Here is an 18,807-nt window from a genome sequence, read left to right on the forward strand (position 1 = left end):
GAGCGACTACATGGCTTCCCTCAGAACAGCGGCTTTGCACTGTGACTTTCCTGTACTGGACAATGCCCTGTTAGAACGGCTGGTCTGTGGTATCAAAGATCTCAGACTTCAGCGATGCTTGCTGGCATGAAAAGAGCTGAGCCTTCAGACAGCCATGGATGAAGCCACGGCATATGAAATGTCGGACAAATCCACCACAAATGCAGAGATTTCTGCCACCGGTCACCCATGCCAGCAGGAGCCATGCTGTCCACCACGAAGAAGACGACGACAAAGACTTCTCTGACGAGGAAGAAGAGATTAGCCACCTCAAACTGGCCACCAGAAAAAAACGGACTCAGGCTGATTTTTTACCTCAGGCGGGTTGCCTGAGTTGTGGTAGGAACCATGCAAGGTCAGTCTGCAGGTTCAAAGCCGCAATATGCCATTGGTGTGACAGGAAAGGACATTTAGCCAAGGTTTGCAGAGCAGCCATGCCAATCGGTGACCCACCTCCAGAGCGCGCTTTGTCTAGACAATTCGCAAAAAGACTTCCCAAACATCGCGAAGACTGCTTTGCCATCGCAGGTGACCAGCAGCACCCTGATTAGGCTATCACCATGCATCCCTGACCAAGCCTACCCGTAAGATATACCTGACTGTGTGCATAGAGGGAGAGCCCTGCAAGATGGAAGTGGACACTGGCTCTTCCAAATCTCTGGTCTCTTGGGCTACTATCAAATGGATAGTGCCCAGCCTGACCAAAGCTCAACTCAAACAGTGCCCACTTCGCCTCAGAGACTATCAAGGGCAGCCAATACCCATTGTGGGTTGCGGCACATTCACCATAGCCAGCAATAACTTCCTGGGGCCTCTTCCCCTCATCATTGTAGATGGCCATCTGCTCAGCCTCCTGGGGCTTGACTGGTTCTCTGCATTGGGGCTCAACGTCTTCGGCATCCACTCCATTGTTCCAGATTCCTTTACTGTGCTGGCCAGCGAGTTTGCAGACTTATTTGACAACAAGCTTGGTAAATATAATGGGACCCTCATTTCTTTTAACCTGGACCCCCAGGTGGCGCCAATACGTCTAAAACCCAGGAGAGTGCCTTCTGCTCTTCGGCCCAAAGTAGATTTAGAGCTAGATAAATTAATAGCACAAGGAGTGCTCGAAGCAGTAGACCACTCCCCCTGGGAGACCTCCATAATAATACCTATTAAGCAGGATGGTAGTATTAGCATTTGCGGGGATTTTAAATGCACCATTAATAAAGAGTTGTAAGCCAACCCTTACCTAGTGCCAGTGGTTCAACATCTGCTCCATTCCTTGGGCCAGGGAAACATTCTTGCTAAGTTAGACTTGGCACAAGCGTACCAGAAGCTCCCGGTAGATGAAGCCATTGCCATGGCTCAAACCATTGTAATGCACCGGGAAGCTTTCAAATGTAAATGCTTGTAATGTGGGGTTAGTGTAGCCCCGGGTATTTTCCAGAGCCTAATGGGGCAGATGCTCCAGGGACTGCCAGGGGTGGTACCCTAATTTCGACGATGTGCTTATATCTGCTTTGGATCAAGCTGAGGGCGTTGATAAATTAAGAGCAGTCCTGACCCATTTCCGCCAAGTGGGGCTGAAACTCAAACAAGAAAAGTGTAGGATAGGGGTTCCCAGTGTAGAATTTTTGGGGTATCTAGTTAATTCCAAAGGCATCCACCTTACTCCGTCCAAGGTAGAGGCAATTAAGAAAGCCCCCATGCCCTCCTCTAAGCCTGACCTGCAAGCCTTTCTGGGGCTGCTTAATTTTTACTCCATTTTTTTACCCCATGAGGCGTCTTTGGCAGAGCCTCTTCATAGGCTCCTGGACTCCAAGATGCCCTGGCATTGGGGATCTAAAGAAGCCCAAGCCTTTAGGGCAGTTAAGGATGTCCTTACATCCAAATCTTTATTAGTGCAATACAGCGATCGCCTCCCATTAACTTTGGCGTGCGATGCATCGCCTTATGGCATTTTGGCCGTTCTGAGTCACATTCTACCTAATGGCTCAGAAGCCCCAATTGCCTATTATTTGTGCACGCTCTCAGCAGCTGAAAGAAATTACAGTCAGCTGGATAAGGAGGCCCTAACTGCTGTAGCAGGGGTAAAGCGGTTTCACAATTACGTTTATGGTCATTTTTTTCACTTAGTGATCGACCATAAACCCCTCTTGGGTCTTCTGGTGAGGGATCACCAGACTCCTCAGATTTTGTCTCCAAGAATGTCCAGATGGACGGTCTTTCTAGCAGCATATAATTATCAGCTACAATATAGGCCAGTAAAAAACTTGGGGCACGCTGATGCCCTCAGTCACTGCCCTCTGCCAGCGCCTGTTTTGGACCCTGCTCCTGCAGTTTCGGTCCTCTTAATTGAAGAGTTGGCCATGCCAGTATCTGCCCGGGATATTGCCAGGCTCTCTGCCACAGACCCTATTTTGTCCCAAGTTTTGGACTGGGTGCACAGGGGGTGGCCACAGGGGCCAGTAGGTCCTGAGTTTCACCCCTATTATATACGGCAGCATGAGCTGTCCATCCTTAACAGGTGCCTGTTATGGGGCAATAGGGTGGTAGCTCCCCCAAAGCTTAGGTCGCCAATTGAAGGCTTGGGCCAAAGCTACGTGTGGTGGCCCAAGATTGACCAGGAAATAGAAAGCTGGGTAGCCAGTGCCAGCAATCTAGACTGACTCCCCTTTCTGTGCCCATCAGGGAATGGGACATGCCCCGGGCTCCATGGGCATGAGTCCATTTGGAGTTCGCTGGCAGTTCTGCCCGTTCTTAGGGCAGAACGTCTTGGTCCTCGTAGATGCCTACTCGAAATGGGTGGAGCTGGCACTCCTGCCCTCCACCACTTTGGAGGCCGTAATTAGGGTGCTGGGGAGGCTATTCATGACCCATGGGTTGCCTGACATGGTGGTGACTGACAATGGGCCCCAGTTCACATCGGCACCCTTCCAGATGTTTTTAGGCCAGCATGGCATACGACATGCCCCGACGGCCCCATTCCACCCAGCTGGAAATGGCATGGCAGAACGAACTGTCCGATCAGCTAAGGAGGCATTGGGCTGCCTGTGGCGAGGGAATTGGCACGACAAACTGTCCCAATACCTCCTGGCACAGCATACAACGCCATGCCCAATCACCAATCAAAGTCCCGCAGAAGGGCTTATGGGTCGTCGGCTCCGGACAACCCTGGACCGACTACACCCTGGTTATGCAGCAGAGAAAAGCCCCCTCGGAGACGACTCCACACGGGCCTTCAATGTGGGAGACCCAGTCTACGCCCAAAACTATGGGGCCAAACCAAGGTGGCTTCCCAGACAAATCACGTAACTAACTGGACCCTACTCTTATAAGGTCCAGCTCAGTGATGGGCGAATGTGGCGCCGACACATCAACAAGCTCAGACGACGAGCCACCAGCACAGCAGACCAGCACCCAGTGTAGGCCCAATCCTGCCCCGGGGAACTAATATCGACAGAGGCTGCTCCAGTGCAAACAGAGCTGCACGCAACACCCCCCATCGATGCATTGTTGTCACCAGGCTTACCTGAGAATTCTGTCAGTCCCGCGGCGGTCAAGTTTCCCACCAACTCAGCTGCGCAGTCTCCTGATGTGCCACAGGACTCTCCACCAGCTTCTCCTCCTTTGGCACCACCCCTGAACTAAGAAGAACGGGGCGGAGCCGACACCGGCCGGCATACTTGGCTGACTACGCATGTGCTAACTGGGAGGAGAGGGGTGTTAAGTCCTCGAGGCTACAACGCCATTGACTATCATTGCCAGCCCCTGATTGGTTGAGATGCGAGCAGCCATCTGGCGGGAGAATGCAGCCATTCTATTGGTTCAGCGTCTGACAGCTCTAGTATAAAAGGGCTGTTAGCTGTCAAATGTTGCTGTTTGCCGGTTCGAGGTTTGTCTTACATTTTGCCACGTTAAACTGTTAATAAAGGTTGTGTTAGCTTCAACCTGCCTTGCCTCAGTTCCTGTCTGCTTCGTTCTCCCTACAGAACACCTATGGTATTCATTCTGCTGGCTAGCATGATGGGATTAAAGTCTCCTAAACTGAGATGGCACAACCTTGGGAAATGCATGATATGCAATCTCAGTATGATTTTCACTTCAGTAAACCAGCATTTTCATTCCTTCGGTATATTTCTACTGATGACCAGGCCTCAGTCACCCTTGCTTCCTAGATAGCTATGATATAAACCTGTAACTAATTAAAAAATAATAAATCTATGGGCGCAATTTCACAGGGTCTTATTATATGAATATAAGGTACTATTATGTACCTTTTTATTTATATCCTATCTGGGTGACAAACAACACCCAACCATTTCCACAAAGCTGTTTTTTCAAAGATGAAGATGTGGAGTCAGTAGTGTCTTAATCTGAAACATGCAATCTTCACTGCTGTTATGGGAACTTGACCATCTACCCACATGTTCATCCACATCTGTAAGCTTTGAGGCATCTAGGAAATGGCCTCAATCTACATGAGCTGTTCTGTTTCTTTTAATCAAAGATACAAAGCTGATGCCAAATATGGTACCTAAAAATCCCTTGCATTCCTCAGTTATTCAAGGTATCTTTCCAAACACTAGTAAAGGTAAAGGTTCCCTTGCACATATATACTTGTCATTCCTGACTCTAGGGGGCGGTGCTCATCTCCGTTTCAAAGCCGAAGAGCCAGTGCTGTCCAAAGACGTCTCCGTGGTCATGTGGCCGGCATGACTAAACGCCAAAGGTGCACGGAATGTTGTTACCTTCCCACCAAAGGTGGTCCCTATTTTTCAACTTGCATTTTTACATGCTTTTGAACTGCTAGGTTGGCAGAAGCTGGGACAAGTAATGGGCACTCATGCTGTTACGTGGCGCTAGGGATTTTAACCGCCAACCAATCTGATTGACAAGTTCATCATCTTAGCCACTGAGCCACCGTGTCCCTTCCAAACTCTAACACATGTTAATAAACGTATCACCTGTAACTTCTCAGGATAAACTGCCTTGAAAATATTTTAGTAACAAGAATTTCCCGTGCGCAGCAAAAGCGTTCCTCATCTGCATAACTCTTATAAGTAGGCTTTCTGAAGCATATGCAGAGATATGATAACCCCTCCCAATTGTTACTACACAATTTCTGCCTGAGAAACTACCTGAATGACTTCCACTAGGGTCAGCATCTTTTGGGGTTGTTTTGTTTTGTTTAAGTAGGCCAACTCCTTAAAAGTCTTTCCCTATACAGGGAAGAGTTGTTGGACTTCTGTTACCCTAATTCTCGGTCACTTAACTTGGAAATGGGCATCCACAAAATGTGGTCCAAAACGAACACTATAGAGGCCACAATGATGGGACACAATTTAAAAAAACCAGTAGAACTTTGATTGTATTGTCATGACCAATATCTCAACCTATTTTTTTTAACCATACCAGGTGGACATTTATGCCTAGAATGTAGGAGCTGGAATTCTGTATATCCAAAGGTCACAATATTGGGTAAAATTGCCTTCCACTTTTAACTAGCATTTTAACTACAACAAGCAGAGAAAGGTGGTTTTCTATTGGTTTTTTGCTTTTAAACAACTGTCTTGTGTGTATTCAACTTTTTCAACACAGCCTGCGTTTATTTTAACCCAGGGCTGCCATGACACACTGATCTAGCCACACGAGCTACATTCATTAAATATGATTACTCTGCTTACGTTCTGTTCATGAAACTGTGGTTAAAATCTTAACTCATTAAACACACGCACAGTAGCTCCGAGTAATCTTCCAATATTAAAATACTTCAAGTCTTCATGACCATGTTAAATTGATGACTAATTTGCTCAATCAAACAACCAGGAAAAGTTTTAGCAGAGCAAGTCAACTAATTCAGGTATCTCCAGATCAGAATAGTCAATAAACTGAAGAATAAATAAATATAATAGATAGTAAAGTTTCTGTGTGCTGGTTTAGGAATAATTATTTTCCTTAGTGACTGAATCACCTGTTTGCTCCAATAGAGAGGTATTTTTTAATTATTATGCCAATATGAAAGAAGCAGGATTTGTGAAAAATCAGGGATGATAAACAAAATATTACTCCCACTTTGATTAGTATTGTTGTACTGAATTCAGCAGTAGGACTATCTCTCAGCAAATCTTTTTTGCTTCATATTTTAAATTACAGACCTGAAATGTAAATTCACAGTTGGGCAATACTGAATATTTTATAATAAAGTAACACACCTTTGAGAGGCATACAATTTGTCCTAAAAAGTGTTTGTTCAACTGCGGATATTGTATTCATTTTCTAATAGCTCCTCTATATCATAAAAAGCTATACATTTCCTAAGATTAATTCAGATTTATATTCATATACCTTTAATCAAGTTGGTAAACAAATACTGTAAAAGAATAACAATATGCAATGGAAAAGGTTGTTTTAAAACAAATCAAATCAAGGCAATTTACTGTCCTGCTGCAATTAAAAAGATGTGGGAAAAAATATAGAATATGAACTCAATACACAATATAAAATTAATGAAATTCCTCCATATTGAGGATTAGACATTACACTTTCATTTTTTTGCAAAACTAATTAGGATCTTTGATAACTGAACTACCATACTATAAAATATGAAATGAACAGATTTATTGAATGGATTTATGGGAAGTTAATGAAGATAATTATGTTTTTTTTCTCCAAAGGAAAATATTTATAGAATGAATTACTTCGCACTACATATGTGTGAAAGAAACAGGGCCTTGTCCTGTTTCACACGATGACCTGGAACAAGGGATATGTACTATATAACAACTTTAATTAAACACCTGAATGCTTTCAGCAAAATCCAGTAAAAAATCAGGAAGGTCAGGAGCAATGAGATAAAACTGTTTGGGGCCAACAGTGCAGACATCACATCCCTCAAAATAATCAGAGCCAGAATTCTTCATCTAATTATTTGTGCGTGTCATTATTTACCCAGTTACATTCAGGGGTGGGTTCCTGCCAGTTCCAACCTCTTCTATAGAAGAGGTTCCACAAATCTACAGTGCTGTTTAGAGGAATTCTGGGAGTTGAAGTCCACAAGTCTTAAAGCTGTCAAGTTTGAACACCCCTGGGGCTTTTTTTCCTAAAGGGCTAGGGGTGCCACGGTCTTGTAACTTGACAGCTTTAAGACTTGCGTGCTTCAAATGCCAGAGTTTTTAGCCAACATTTTGGTTGCTAAGCAAGAGTGTTAAGTGTGTTTCACCACCTTTTACAAGTTGGCCACTCCCACCCAATCACATAACTGCCAAGCGACTCCCACTCAGTCACATGGCTGGCAAGCCACTCCTACCCAGTCACATGGCCAGCAAGCCACTTCCACAAAGCAGGCCACAGCTACAGAAGAGGTTCTAAAAAATTTTGAAACCCACCACTGGTCACATTTCACATTAAACTCAGGAAGAATTTTGGAGAGTCTTGGGAAAAGATCTCTGATTTGGAGACAACAGCTGGAGAAGACTACTTTAGCAAGATGGTTCAATTGTCTTGCCGTTCGGCTATTCTGCTTAAAATTTTGGCCAGCTACCTCAAAAAGGGGCAGTGGCTCAGTGGTTAAGACACTGAGCTTGTCAATCAGAAAGGTTGGCAGTTTGGCGGTTCGAATCCCTAGTACCACATAACGGAGTGAGCTCCTATTACTTGTCCCAGCTTCTGCCAATCTAGCAGTTCGAAAGCATGTAAAAATGCAAGTAGAAAAATAGGAACCATGTGCCTTCGGCGTTTAGTCATGCCGGCCACATGACCACAGAGACATCTTCAGACAGCGCTGGCTCTTCGGCTTTGAAATGGAGATAAGTACCTTTGCCTTACCTCATATTATTTACAAAGGGGCTGAATGTGTTCAGAATGGGTCTGCCAATCATAAATTATCATCTAGTAGAGTTCAATATGGCTCAACAACATTTACTGCTTTTTAAAAAAAAATCATCATACTGTAAGTATAAGACCTAGGTCCTAGGAAAATCACGCAATTTGGATCTTCTGTGCTTGCAGACTCCTGTTCAAAAAAACAAAAACTGGTATGTTGAGATGATTATCTGTTTTCAGTAGGCTGAAATCCCAAAATGACTCAGTGGGATTTTTCTAAAAGTAGCGAAGGTGGAATCATGATTTTTCTGTCAAGACTGGGATTTCAACAGAGTCTTCAATACCAGCAGAAAAATATGATTCCCTTAATTTAGAGAAAGAAGGAAAGGAAGATGACCGTTATCTTATGCTATATTTCTTATATTGAAGAAGCACTATAGACCAAGATGAAGGTTGTTCCGAAATGTTCTGGGATGGATCCATACTTAATCTTTCGACACACCAAAATGCACAAAGAATTGTCTACCTTCTTTATGCAGCTGCTGGATGAGTCACAGGCATTTTGCTATCACAAGCAAAAAGTGAAATACTATTTCCTCTATTTGCTGTACAAAGTCTGAATCTTATTTCAACAATTTGAAGATGGGAGGATCAGAGATTAACTTGCTAGCACTATTCAACTTTCTTGAAATCTATGTTTAAGATGGTTATGTGATCTAATAGTAAAGACTGCCCTAATATGCAGAGGGTAGACAAATGATGAAAGCCATATTGTGCCATTGTGATGCAAACTTTATCCCTTTGTAGTATTTTGTGATATGACGTTCTTGTGTCTTGTGTAACAGAAGCATCAGATCCTGTGGTTGCCTCTGATCACCATTATGAAATAAGTGAATCCTGGGAATAGCATCTTGCAATCTGAGATATATTTAGAGAGTGAAAATACTCAAGATTTTTCTAAAATAGCTATGTTTTCTGAAAATATTACTGCTAACATTGAAGATCATGAAGTTGCAGTGAATAATTGCTTACATGGCTAAGGAACTGATTATTTTGGTATGAAACAAAATTCAGCAATGGGAATTTTTCAGTATCTACTTATTTAATGGTTTTCTACGGTTAGATGTTGATATTCAGCAACTAAAGGAGAGTTTAACAGGACAGCTAATGATCAACGAGACCTAAATGCCCACCCTTCTACCTGTCCCCATTTTCTTTTCATCTTTAATGTTCTGAATCATAGAATATACAGCCATTTGACTGAAATGGTATGCAGGGTCTCAAACAGGTGGCCCATGGGCCAGATGCATCACACACAGACCACCCCAGCTCCGTGAAGGGGGAAAATATCACCAAAAAAAATCACGTGACAGCAACGTGAAGCCGCAAGTTTCACACCCATGGTATAGTGTTGGGGGGTTGGACTAGAAGACCTCCAAGGTCCTTTCCAACTCTTATTGTTATTTCATTCTCTCCCTATCACTGACTATGTCAATGTTTCCCTTCCTCATCCCCCACCCTCAAATATATATTGGAGCTACCGTGTTTTCCCAAAAACAAGATAGGGTCTTATTTTCTTTTGATCCCCAAAATAAGCGCTTGATCTTATTTTGGGGGAGGCCTTATTATTTTTGAAGTGCAGGAGATGGTGAGTGTGGCCACCTCATGACTGCTGCTGTGTTGCAATATTTTGGGGGAGGGCTTATTTTCAGGGGAGGGTTTATTTTAGCGCATGCGCTCAAAAGCCCGATTGAGCTTATTATCTGCTGAGGTCTTATTTTCAGGGAAACAGAGTAGTACGGTGTAGCTGTGAAAGTGTAGGCACAGGAGACCAAGGCTTCATTCCATTCCTCCATCATTGAACCTTCCCGGGCAACTTCACAGTTGTGATGAGCTCTGCAACAACCAATTTTCCTCCGCATAAGATGCCCTCCCCCATATATAATATGAGCATAATTGCAACCGTCATTGACTGTATAAGTATCAAGGGAATGGATGAATACATTCATCACCGAGGAAGCAGCTCTTGCGATCATGGGAACCCAGACAATATGGAGCATCTCCCAGGGAAGGAAGCAGAAATAAATATGCAATCTGACCCCACCCTGAATGACTGGATCCTCTTTCTTCTTTCCAAATGATTGCCTCTTATTGCAGCTGAAGCACTGCAGACGCTCGATAGATGCAGGCATGCTCATATTTCCACATTAGCCCCAGGGCAAAAAGGAACTATTGGCTGGAGCAAATGATATATTCAGACTGTGAGTAAAATGATATACCGCCTCCAAAGTGGTTTCCCAGCTTTATGTGCATCTATTCAACCATTTGCATCTCTAACCTAACCAGAAAACATCATCTGAATTGCAGATCTTTAGTGTGGGGGCGTGAGTATTCGGGATCCCTTGAATAAGTACACCTTAAAACTCGGGGGAAACGTGTCTTCTTCTGAAATTAATCCTATAAAAATTATAGATAAACAAATCAGTTTATGATCAGTGCACAACATATGTACAATGTGATTGGTTGAGCTCCCTCAGTGCAACCCCCCCCCCCGACACAACACAACTCACAAAAAGAAAAAAAAATCCATAACCCAATAAATCATATTAACAAACACCCAGTCCCATTGCACCAGCGTGAGAACATGTTACACATTGCCAGACAGTAGAACTTTTTCAGTACAATCTGGAATATAGGTTGGACTGTACTTGGGAGCCTGCCATTTCGAAAGCTGTATGGAATCTTCAGTCCTTCTATTAAAACATTTTCTTTTGTTATGGAAAACAGGCAAATAACAGTATGGTTCAAACTTAGAAAATGTTGCTTCTTCTCTGAGAGGCATGTTTTACACTTCAGATAGTTTTTCCACAGTTACACTTAAGAGTATTTTGGTAGTTCAGCTACACAGAGGGTGATTTTCTTGCTGTGGCCTATAAACTTAAATCAAGATTTTTTTAAAAAAAAAACTGCATGTATTTCATATTTTCCTTTATTCCGGAACCTTTTTTTAAATACTAGCTATTTCTGTTTCGCCGGAAGTGAAACTAACTTGCACCAAAACGACTGGCATCCATGAAATGTGATATCTGGGACTGCATTGGTTTGGGAGAGCGGGGGCTTGATTTTTCTAGACAATATGGACTATGGGCCCCATTTATTAAACATCTAAACTAGTTGATTCTAATGGCAGAATTGAAATGTATCATAGCCACATTGCTAGGTGTGCATATGAAAGATGACAAATTGAAGAAAGACAATGTGAAATAAAATGGAAAAATTATCCTGGGGGTGGGGTGGGGTGGGGAGAACTTTTTCAGTACAGATAGTCCTTCACATGAGACTGTTTGACCCTTCAAAAGCTGCTTACAACCCCGTTTCCAAGTTATAGCCGCTGCAGTGCCCCCATTGTCATTTGTCCTTATGACCAACCACAGGGACACTGCAACAGCCCTCTACCCATCTCCCCTCATGATGCCTCTCACTAGGCCCTACAGGCCTGCAGCCTGCTTTCCCTCCCCCCACCAGCGGCCCCCCATAGGCCTTGGGCCTGGTTCTCAATCTCACCTCATCTGGCCCCAAACCCAGTTCCCTACGTCCCATCACAGATCAACCACGAAGATCTCTGGAGCTCGTGTTAAGGGAGGAGGCAGCCCATTCTCTATCCCTTGGTTTCCCTAAGCCATGTGGCTGCGGCCCAGAGGTGGCCGCCATTTTCAGAGTAGCTAGAAGGAATTGTAGCTGCTCCAAACATGGTGGCTACATTCATGAGGAACCAATGCATTCTCTGGAGCTTCAGAGATTTTTGAAAAGCGAGAGACTGATCTGTGACAAGGGGATGTGGGGCTTCAGTGGGGTGAATGAAAGCAGGCCTCGGGCCTGTAGGGACCCGGTGAGCGGGTGGGGAAGCAGGCCCGAGTCCTGTGGAGTTCCCAAGGGGTGGAAAGCAGAGCAAGGGGTGCTTGAGGGACTGTGGGGAGGATTTGGGGGGCCTGGGGTAGGCAGGCCTGGGCCTGTGCTAGCCCTCCCGGATCCAAGGCACTCCATGCTTTGCTTAACAACTGCATTGGGGTGGGACCATTAAGCGAAATGACCATGTGGTAGCCCCGTTTAATGACCCTCACAACTTGTGACCAGAATGGGTAGGGCTCCATTAGTGATCATTTGGAGTTCAGAGGGAATCCATGTGCTAGAGATTATCCACAGGTGCCTTCCATGGTTTTGCTCACTTTAAAGCCATCCCCATCTCTTGTGGCAGGTATATGTTATTCCTTTATTTTTAGCAATATTTGGAGCATAGAGTTAGAATGGGGTAAAATATCAATATAGCAATAGCACTTAGACTTATATACAGCTCCATAGTGCTTTTACAGCCCTCTCTAAGCAGCTGGCAGAGTCAGCCTATTGCCCCCAACAATCTGGGTCCTCATATTCATCCAATATGCTTTTTTTAAAACTTGACACAGAGAGGATGAATCTCAGTGAAAGACATACTGGAGATTTCCTAGGCAAGTTCATAGAACCACTTGCTGAATAGGAAGACCAGCTCATTCCTTTTCATCAATGTAATTGCTTTCAGAATTAGTATTTGGATGCTACCTTCTTAGGCCTTGGGCAGATGGGTTTAGTCCGAACTATGCAGAATTCAACATACATATGCATGCGTGTGTTTATATGCATACGCTTGAAATGAGTGCTAGGAATGTTAAATATGTATTAGGTCAGGAGGAAAAAACCCTGCCCTCTTCCAAGCCTACAGATATGAATTATACAAATTCATTGCTCCTATATTCTTTAATTGCATCACAAGATTTTCTCTCTCTCTTTCCACTCTCTCAAGTTAGTCCTTTTCTGCTTTCAGATTACATGGAGTGGACCCTCAAAATCATATGTACTAAGAATTTAGATTCAAAATGTAGTAGCAAAGGAATGAGCTTAAGATGATGAACGTAAATTTATCCCATATGATCAGAAAGCCAACTTATCAATAAATGCTTTGACATTTTGTAAGAAGGTGGTATGAGCATTCAATATCCTGACACCTTCCCCCAAAAAATATTCTTGTTGCTCCTGCTGTTTTCAGAGCATAATTTAATTATACAACTTCTAGCTTCCATTGTTTCATTTTGTCATGTTTTGTATGTGAATATGTACAGCTCCTAGGGGCAAGGAGAAGTCTCGTAGGGTTTCTAAGCAATCGTATCTGGCTGTGGTGCAATAATATGGGGGTTGGGGTGTGCCGCCTCTAACTCCCAGGATCCTAGGAGTGACTATTATATACACTTCCTACAACAGGTCTTCCTCAAGGCAAGTTAGGCATGAAAAACGACTTGGTACAATGCCCTGCCTATGCTCCAGAGAAGAGGGTGGCAGTATTACCGAAGCCTTAGTGTGATTCATCAGATCTTGAAAGTAGATTTGGGAAATCAAGACTACAGCTGAAATATGAGGCCAACATGAAAGGCGTTAAGAATCACAGGTCACATGTTGCTCTACTTTTAAGTCTGTTGGTAGAAAGCTAAATCATTAAAGACGACTTCAGATCCAGCTTGGCTTCATTCAGGCTAACACCTTGGCAGGCTGTTTAACCAATCCCTTGGGCTTCTTTCAGAAAGACACAAGGAAAGGCCTGTTGTTCCCCTACCAAGCATAAAAGGGAAGGGTCTGTTGTGATGTGTGAATTTTGAGAAGCCAAGGGAGAACAGAAATGAACAAGCAATGTAAGGTCCAGCTGAAATGATTGGAAACATTTCCAAGCCTGAGGGCTGTGTGCAGTGATGATGGCGAAGAAGCTGTATATGTCCATGCTTACTTGCAAGTCTTCTCTACTCTTTCTTTTTATAAAGTTTTTTCATTTTTTTTTCATTTTCATAACATATAATCACATGTATACATCATATTGTATTATTAAATGTTTACATCAGTTCATCTTACCATCAACTCCCAAAAACAATTATTGGCTCTTCTGCTCTCCATACACCATATTTGTACAGTACCTTACCCATCACTTTCTTCTCCCTCTCTCCTCCACCTCCCTACCTCCTTTCTTCCCTCTGTCATCCTTCCCTGCTCTACTTCCCCTTCCTCTCTCCTTCTCCTCTCCCCCCTTTCCACTCCTCATTTCTCTCCTCCTCTTCCCCCTCTTTGCCCTCTCTCCTATTCCTCTCTTCTTCCCTTACCTCTCTCCTCCACTTCCCACTCTTCATCTCATTTACTTGGTGTATTTCAGCTTCTGAGCAAGCTCCATTTTATGCTGCTGATATTTATAATTCCTTTTCAATATACATATTTAATTTTAACATGTATTCTCCTCCTTTAAAAAACATAGAACAAAAAAGTATACATATATAGTCGTTGTGCTTTTAAACCCACCCACCCCCAGCCTAATTTTGGCCGAGATGTAGACCTGGTTACAATTCCCAGCTATTCTCATCATTATCTTTATATAATTATACATCCTTCCATCCTTCTCTATTCTTTCTAATGATCTTACTGAGCCTAGGATTACTAAGGAATGAAAATTAATGATTCCTGCTTTCTCTTGACTTATCAGTACTTGAACCATAGCTAATATCTTGGAAAGTTTATTTTTTTTGCAAGTGACTAATGATCAATAAAAGCACAGGCTGTCCTAAATCCTATACTGAGCAGATCTTATGGTCACTGGCCATGCAGGAAAATATCGACTCCTTTCAAGTTCCAGTTCTTTGCCTGATCCAGGAACCCTATAGAAGTTACAGCACTGGTTACAGGTTTCTGCATCATTATGAGGTGAGAATGTAATAGTACTCATCATCTTCAGATGCTGTGTTCTGAATCTCTATTTTCCATCCATCCAATAAGTTTAGAGTAGTTTCACAATGATATATACGGTATATATTGAAGCAAATCCTCAGGATATTAATCTTCATAGCTGTTAGCTTTACAGTTACTGTATGTCTGTGGGACACGCATCAGAAGAGGGGCCAGGAAAAAGGCATTCAAAGCATAAATCAATCATGTAAATTCATGGAATAATATAAAACTTTGGCCACCTCTGAGTTCAACACTGTAACCTATTAAAGAAACTATTGCCATCAGCACTTCCACGTGGAAAGAATAGAAATATTCACCTTTTGGGGGACTTCCAGTGAGTACATGGCAAATTGAATATCTCCCTGAAAAAACACAGGGACTACATTACAGATAAAATCTGCAGAGGCAAGATTCAGATCAGCAAAATCTCTCCAGAGAAAGGAGAGGCCATGGGATATTCCACCTGTACTTTCGACAGTTGCTCCTCATGAGCAAACTGCAGGAAAAATGTGTTTGTAATCATCTCACAAATAGAGTGGCTGAGAGTCAAGGGAGTACATAGTAGCTCATGAGAGTCAAACTCGCCACATCACGATGCTGTCACATGATGTTTCCCCCTTTACGGAGCTGGGGTAGGTGTAGCCTGCGCGTGATGCATCTGGTGAATGGGCCGCCAGTTTGACACCCCAGCTATAATGGTAATTAGCCTTTAAAGACTCAAACATTTGGCCTTTCCTCTTTTCTTAATCACTTTGAAACTTTTTATTGCTGTTTTGTATTGAGAACATCTGAAATGGCAAGTATTTATGGACTTCATTGAGTTAGTTTCCTTCAATCAAGCAGTTTTAAGTATGTGCTTAAGGATTTATATACTTTTTTAATTAGCAGCAAAAGTGTGTTTAGTCTGTTGATTTTAGAAAGTTATAAATGGACTAAGGATCTAGATGAATTTAATAAAGTTTGGAAATTGATTACAAGAATGTTTCCCATGGGAAACTATTGATGTTTTTCATTTGGAGACAAATTATCACGTTAGACTTTGAATATTGGACACTAGAGGTCACCAAAAGGAAATGAAACAATGGACGTATTGAAGTATTTGTGAACAATGGACTCACAAATTAGTTTTAAGGATTTCTGCCATTATTGATAGATCATGCTATGGAAGAACAAGTTTTACTGGGCAAGACTGAAAATGACTCAAATGTGGACTTAAAAATGACAAGCTATAAGAATTATATAGAAAAATAAAATATTAAATATAGAAATGAAACTGGTTGATCTAATAACTTAAAAGGATGTACAATTTAATAGATCATAAAAATAAATTGCATATTTTGTATTTACCAAAGTGATTTTTGATGACTGCCAATGATTGTGTGAGAAGAGACAAAGAGAAAATGAAAAGAAACCAAGTGTTGGACACTATTTGGAGAGACTGAAGATTAAAATTGCCAGGAGCAAGGGGAAAGAATATAAAAATGGTTTATTTGACCAAGATTAAAACAAATGGGTTACTTCTGGAAATATTTAATGCATTTTCTTTGGCCAAGAGTGGATACTGATGCTTCTGTGTTTATAAGGAGTTCTAAGGGCAAGAATTCATTTGCTGTGTTTTAAATTAACTGATTTAAGTTTAAAATAGTTATGTCTGTTAGATTTGAATAATACATTTTGAAAGATTAGCTTAATAGAAAATGAGACAAAAAGGTAAAAGGAATGATTTCATGTAAGTTTATTAGATCTGTTTATAAATTAGTTCTGGTAAACCTTAATGGACTTTTTTATTAGAATGGGCATAAGATTTTAAAAGTTTATAGAGAATGATGGAGGGATTAAGAGATTGTTTTATTTTAACAAATAATGATAAGTTGTTAAAGTTGCTTATACTTGCTGGGACAAATTATTATTTTTTCTTGCCCTTTTCTTTTGCCTTTTATCTTTATTTTTATAGTTTGTATTAGTTTGTATTATCTCCTAATCTAATACACATAATCTTCAATGAAATTGTTGAAAAAAGAAACCCTCATCTTTGCATGTCCTTACAATAAAGTCAAATGATCATTCATTTACTATTTGCTTGTACTGATAGTAATAAAGACACTGAATGGGTATCATACAACACATGTTTTATTAGATGATACACCTGAAATTGGCTGATGTACGCATCTTGCTCTGAAATGAAAATGCCTTGTAACTCTGAAAACAGGTTCTGCGAGAATAGTCCTTAGCCAAGAAATTTCTCATATTCAAAGTATCTGCCGGTGTAGATTCAAAGGCAAGATAAATGGCATCTATTCCACAAGGAATAAAAAGGGATGTTCCCTCATCTATTTATTAAGTGAAAATAAGATTGTGAAATGCAAGGCTGTTTAGAATTTACTCTGATTCTTAAGCATTGTTCCTAATGGCTACGCATCAGCTGTGGGTCAAACAGCAGCTTTGAGAATATTTTTGGAGTAAGTTTAATCTTGCAGAACAATTGGACTACAGAGGAAGAGCATAACGGATGTTGGAGTGGCTCCATGCTTCAAGAGTTCAATGCTATTCCCATTTCAATAGATAGTAGTATCGTGATTGCTCACAGTTTGCACAAGGTTCAATCTTTAAAAATGCCACCAGCGCGCTTATTGATCACCCGCCCCAAGCAACAAAATCTACACAGGAAAGGTAGCCCAACTTATTCCTGATATTCAGCCGTCCATATTACCAACTCTGCCTAGGCCACAAAAATCACCTCTTTTGTCATGAGACTATGAAAGTTCTAGGATTAGGACAGGACAACTATTCTGCATACAAGAAAGAAAGGATTAGCTAGCCTTTAAGTGGACTTAACCAGAGTTCCAGTTTCATAGTCTTCCCCATTTCTAGCCAAGCCAAGTGTGCTCCTCTCCCTGAAGAGGGATCAAAACTACCCTAGTGTTTTTTACTTTTCTTCTTCTAGTAACATAAAAACCTCTACTTCCTTTCAAGAATAAAACAAAACTCTTGTTCTTTACCTTGATAGAAAACCAGGGAGAACACCGCCAGCAGTACCCAACTCTTCCACGAGCCTTCCATGGTCCTGGTGCCAACCAACTCTTCAGTGATGGAGCCTGCCTCTTCTCTGGAATAAGCAACCCCAAAAGAAAGCTACAAGATGGGGAGTACTTAACACCCACTAAAGGTTTCACAAGTACCATTTACCACACCCATGTAATTAATTTGCATCATTTGTAAGTGCATGAGTATTCCCAGCTGAAAGAAGCAACTCCAGTTCCTGCATAATAGCCTGTTTGCTTGGCAGCCCACAAGGATTTGCCTTCTTCCCTTTCTCCCTGCTACAACTGAGGATTGAGGGAAGGAAAATGATTCGAGAAGCTATGTGGTTATAGACAGGTTGGGATTCCAATTTGTTATGTGTTGTCAGATCCCCTAAGACAATTCTCAATTTACATCAATGATGGTATTCAGCAGGTTTGGACTGGTTTGGGCGAACCGGTAGTGGCAACCCACCCACCCACCGAGGCTCTATGTCGTCCTATTTAGCCATGTTTTCTAAGTCGCAAAGAAAACAAGCCGCACATGCAAGCAAAGTCCATGTGTGGAAGGTGCACATACGCTCACAGTTTTGGTGTGCGGTGAACCGATGGTAGAACTTTTGTGAAACCCACCTCTGATTTACATCATTAAAAAGCATTAGACATGATAAAAAGGGACTCAGCATACAGAAGTCAATTAAAAAATACATTTAATGGAGCAAGTAGTGCTGGGCAACCATTTACCCTCGAGGTGCCTTTTGGAGCAGCTTCTGGAAAGTCTACAATGAGGTTGCTTGTCAATGTTAAGTAAGGTTGGAAAAACATTGTGAATGTGTTTCTTCGTGGTCCTATAACAAAATGTCAAAAGATATGCAGAGAACTTTTAAGATATGTTGACATGTGAGTTGAAATCCATGCAAAATTGCTAAGTTAAAAAAACACTGGCTTAGAAATTAAACAGTACTCTGAATTGCACATGGTAACCCCCTTGTGTGGCCATGCAATAGCCATAAAACATCTGTATGTACCACAGGGGTTTAACCCTGATCTGCAACTATTTTGCAGCTTGCTGTTTGGTTTGGATGAGAGTGGCAATAATGAGAAATAGGCTTTTGGAGTTAAAAGGGCACGATCTGAGATTTGGATA

General features: G+C 42.0%; 1 protein-coding gene across 1 annotated transcript in view; it reads right to left on the bottom strand.

The window, feature by feature from the left end:
- Positions 1 to 17,793, bottom strand: part of LOC309392673 (prosaposin-like) — a 68,973-nt gene extending 51,180 nt beyond the window's left edge. Inside the window, exon 1 of the mRNA XM_081954101.1 lies at positions 17,640 to 17,793. Coding sequence (XP_081810227.1) covers positions 17,640 to 17,700 — 61 coding nt within the window. The 5' untranslated portion in view covers positions 17,701 to 17,793. The remainder of the gene's footprint in view (positions 1 to 17,639) is intronic.
- Positions 17,794 to 18,807: the final 1,014 nt, after the last annotated feature.

This window comes from Natrix helvetica (assembly GCF_964273705.1).
Source record: "Natrix helvetica genome assembly, chromosome: 5".
NCBI lineage: Eukaryota > Metazoa > Chordata > Lepidosauria > Squamata > Natricidae > Natrix > Natrix helvetica.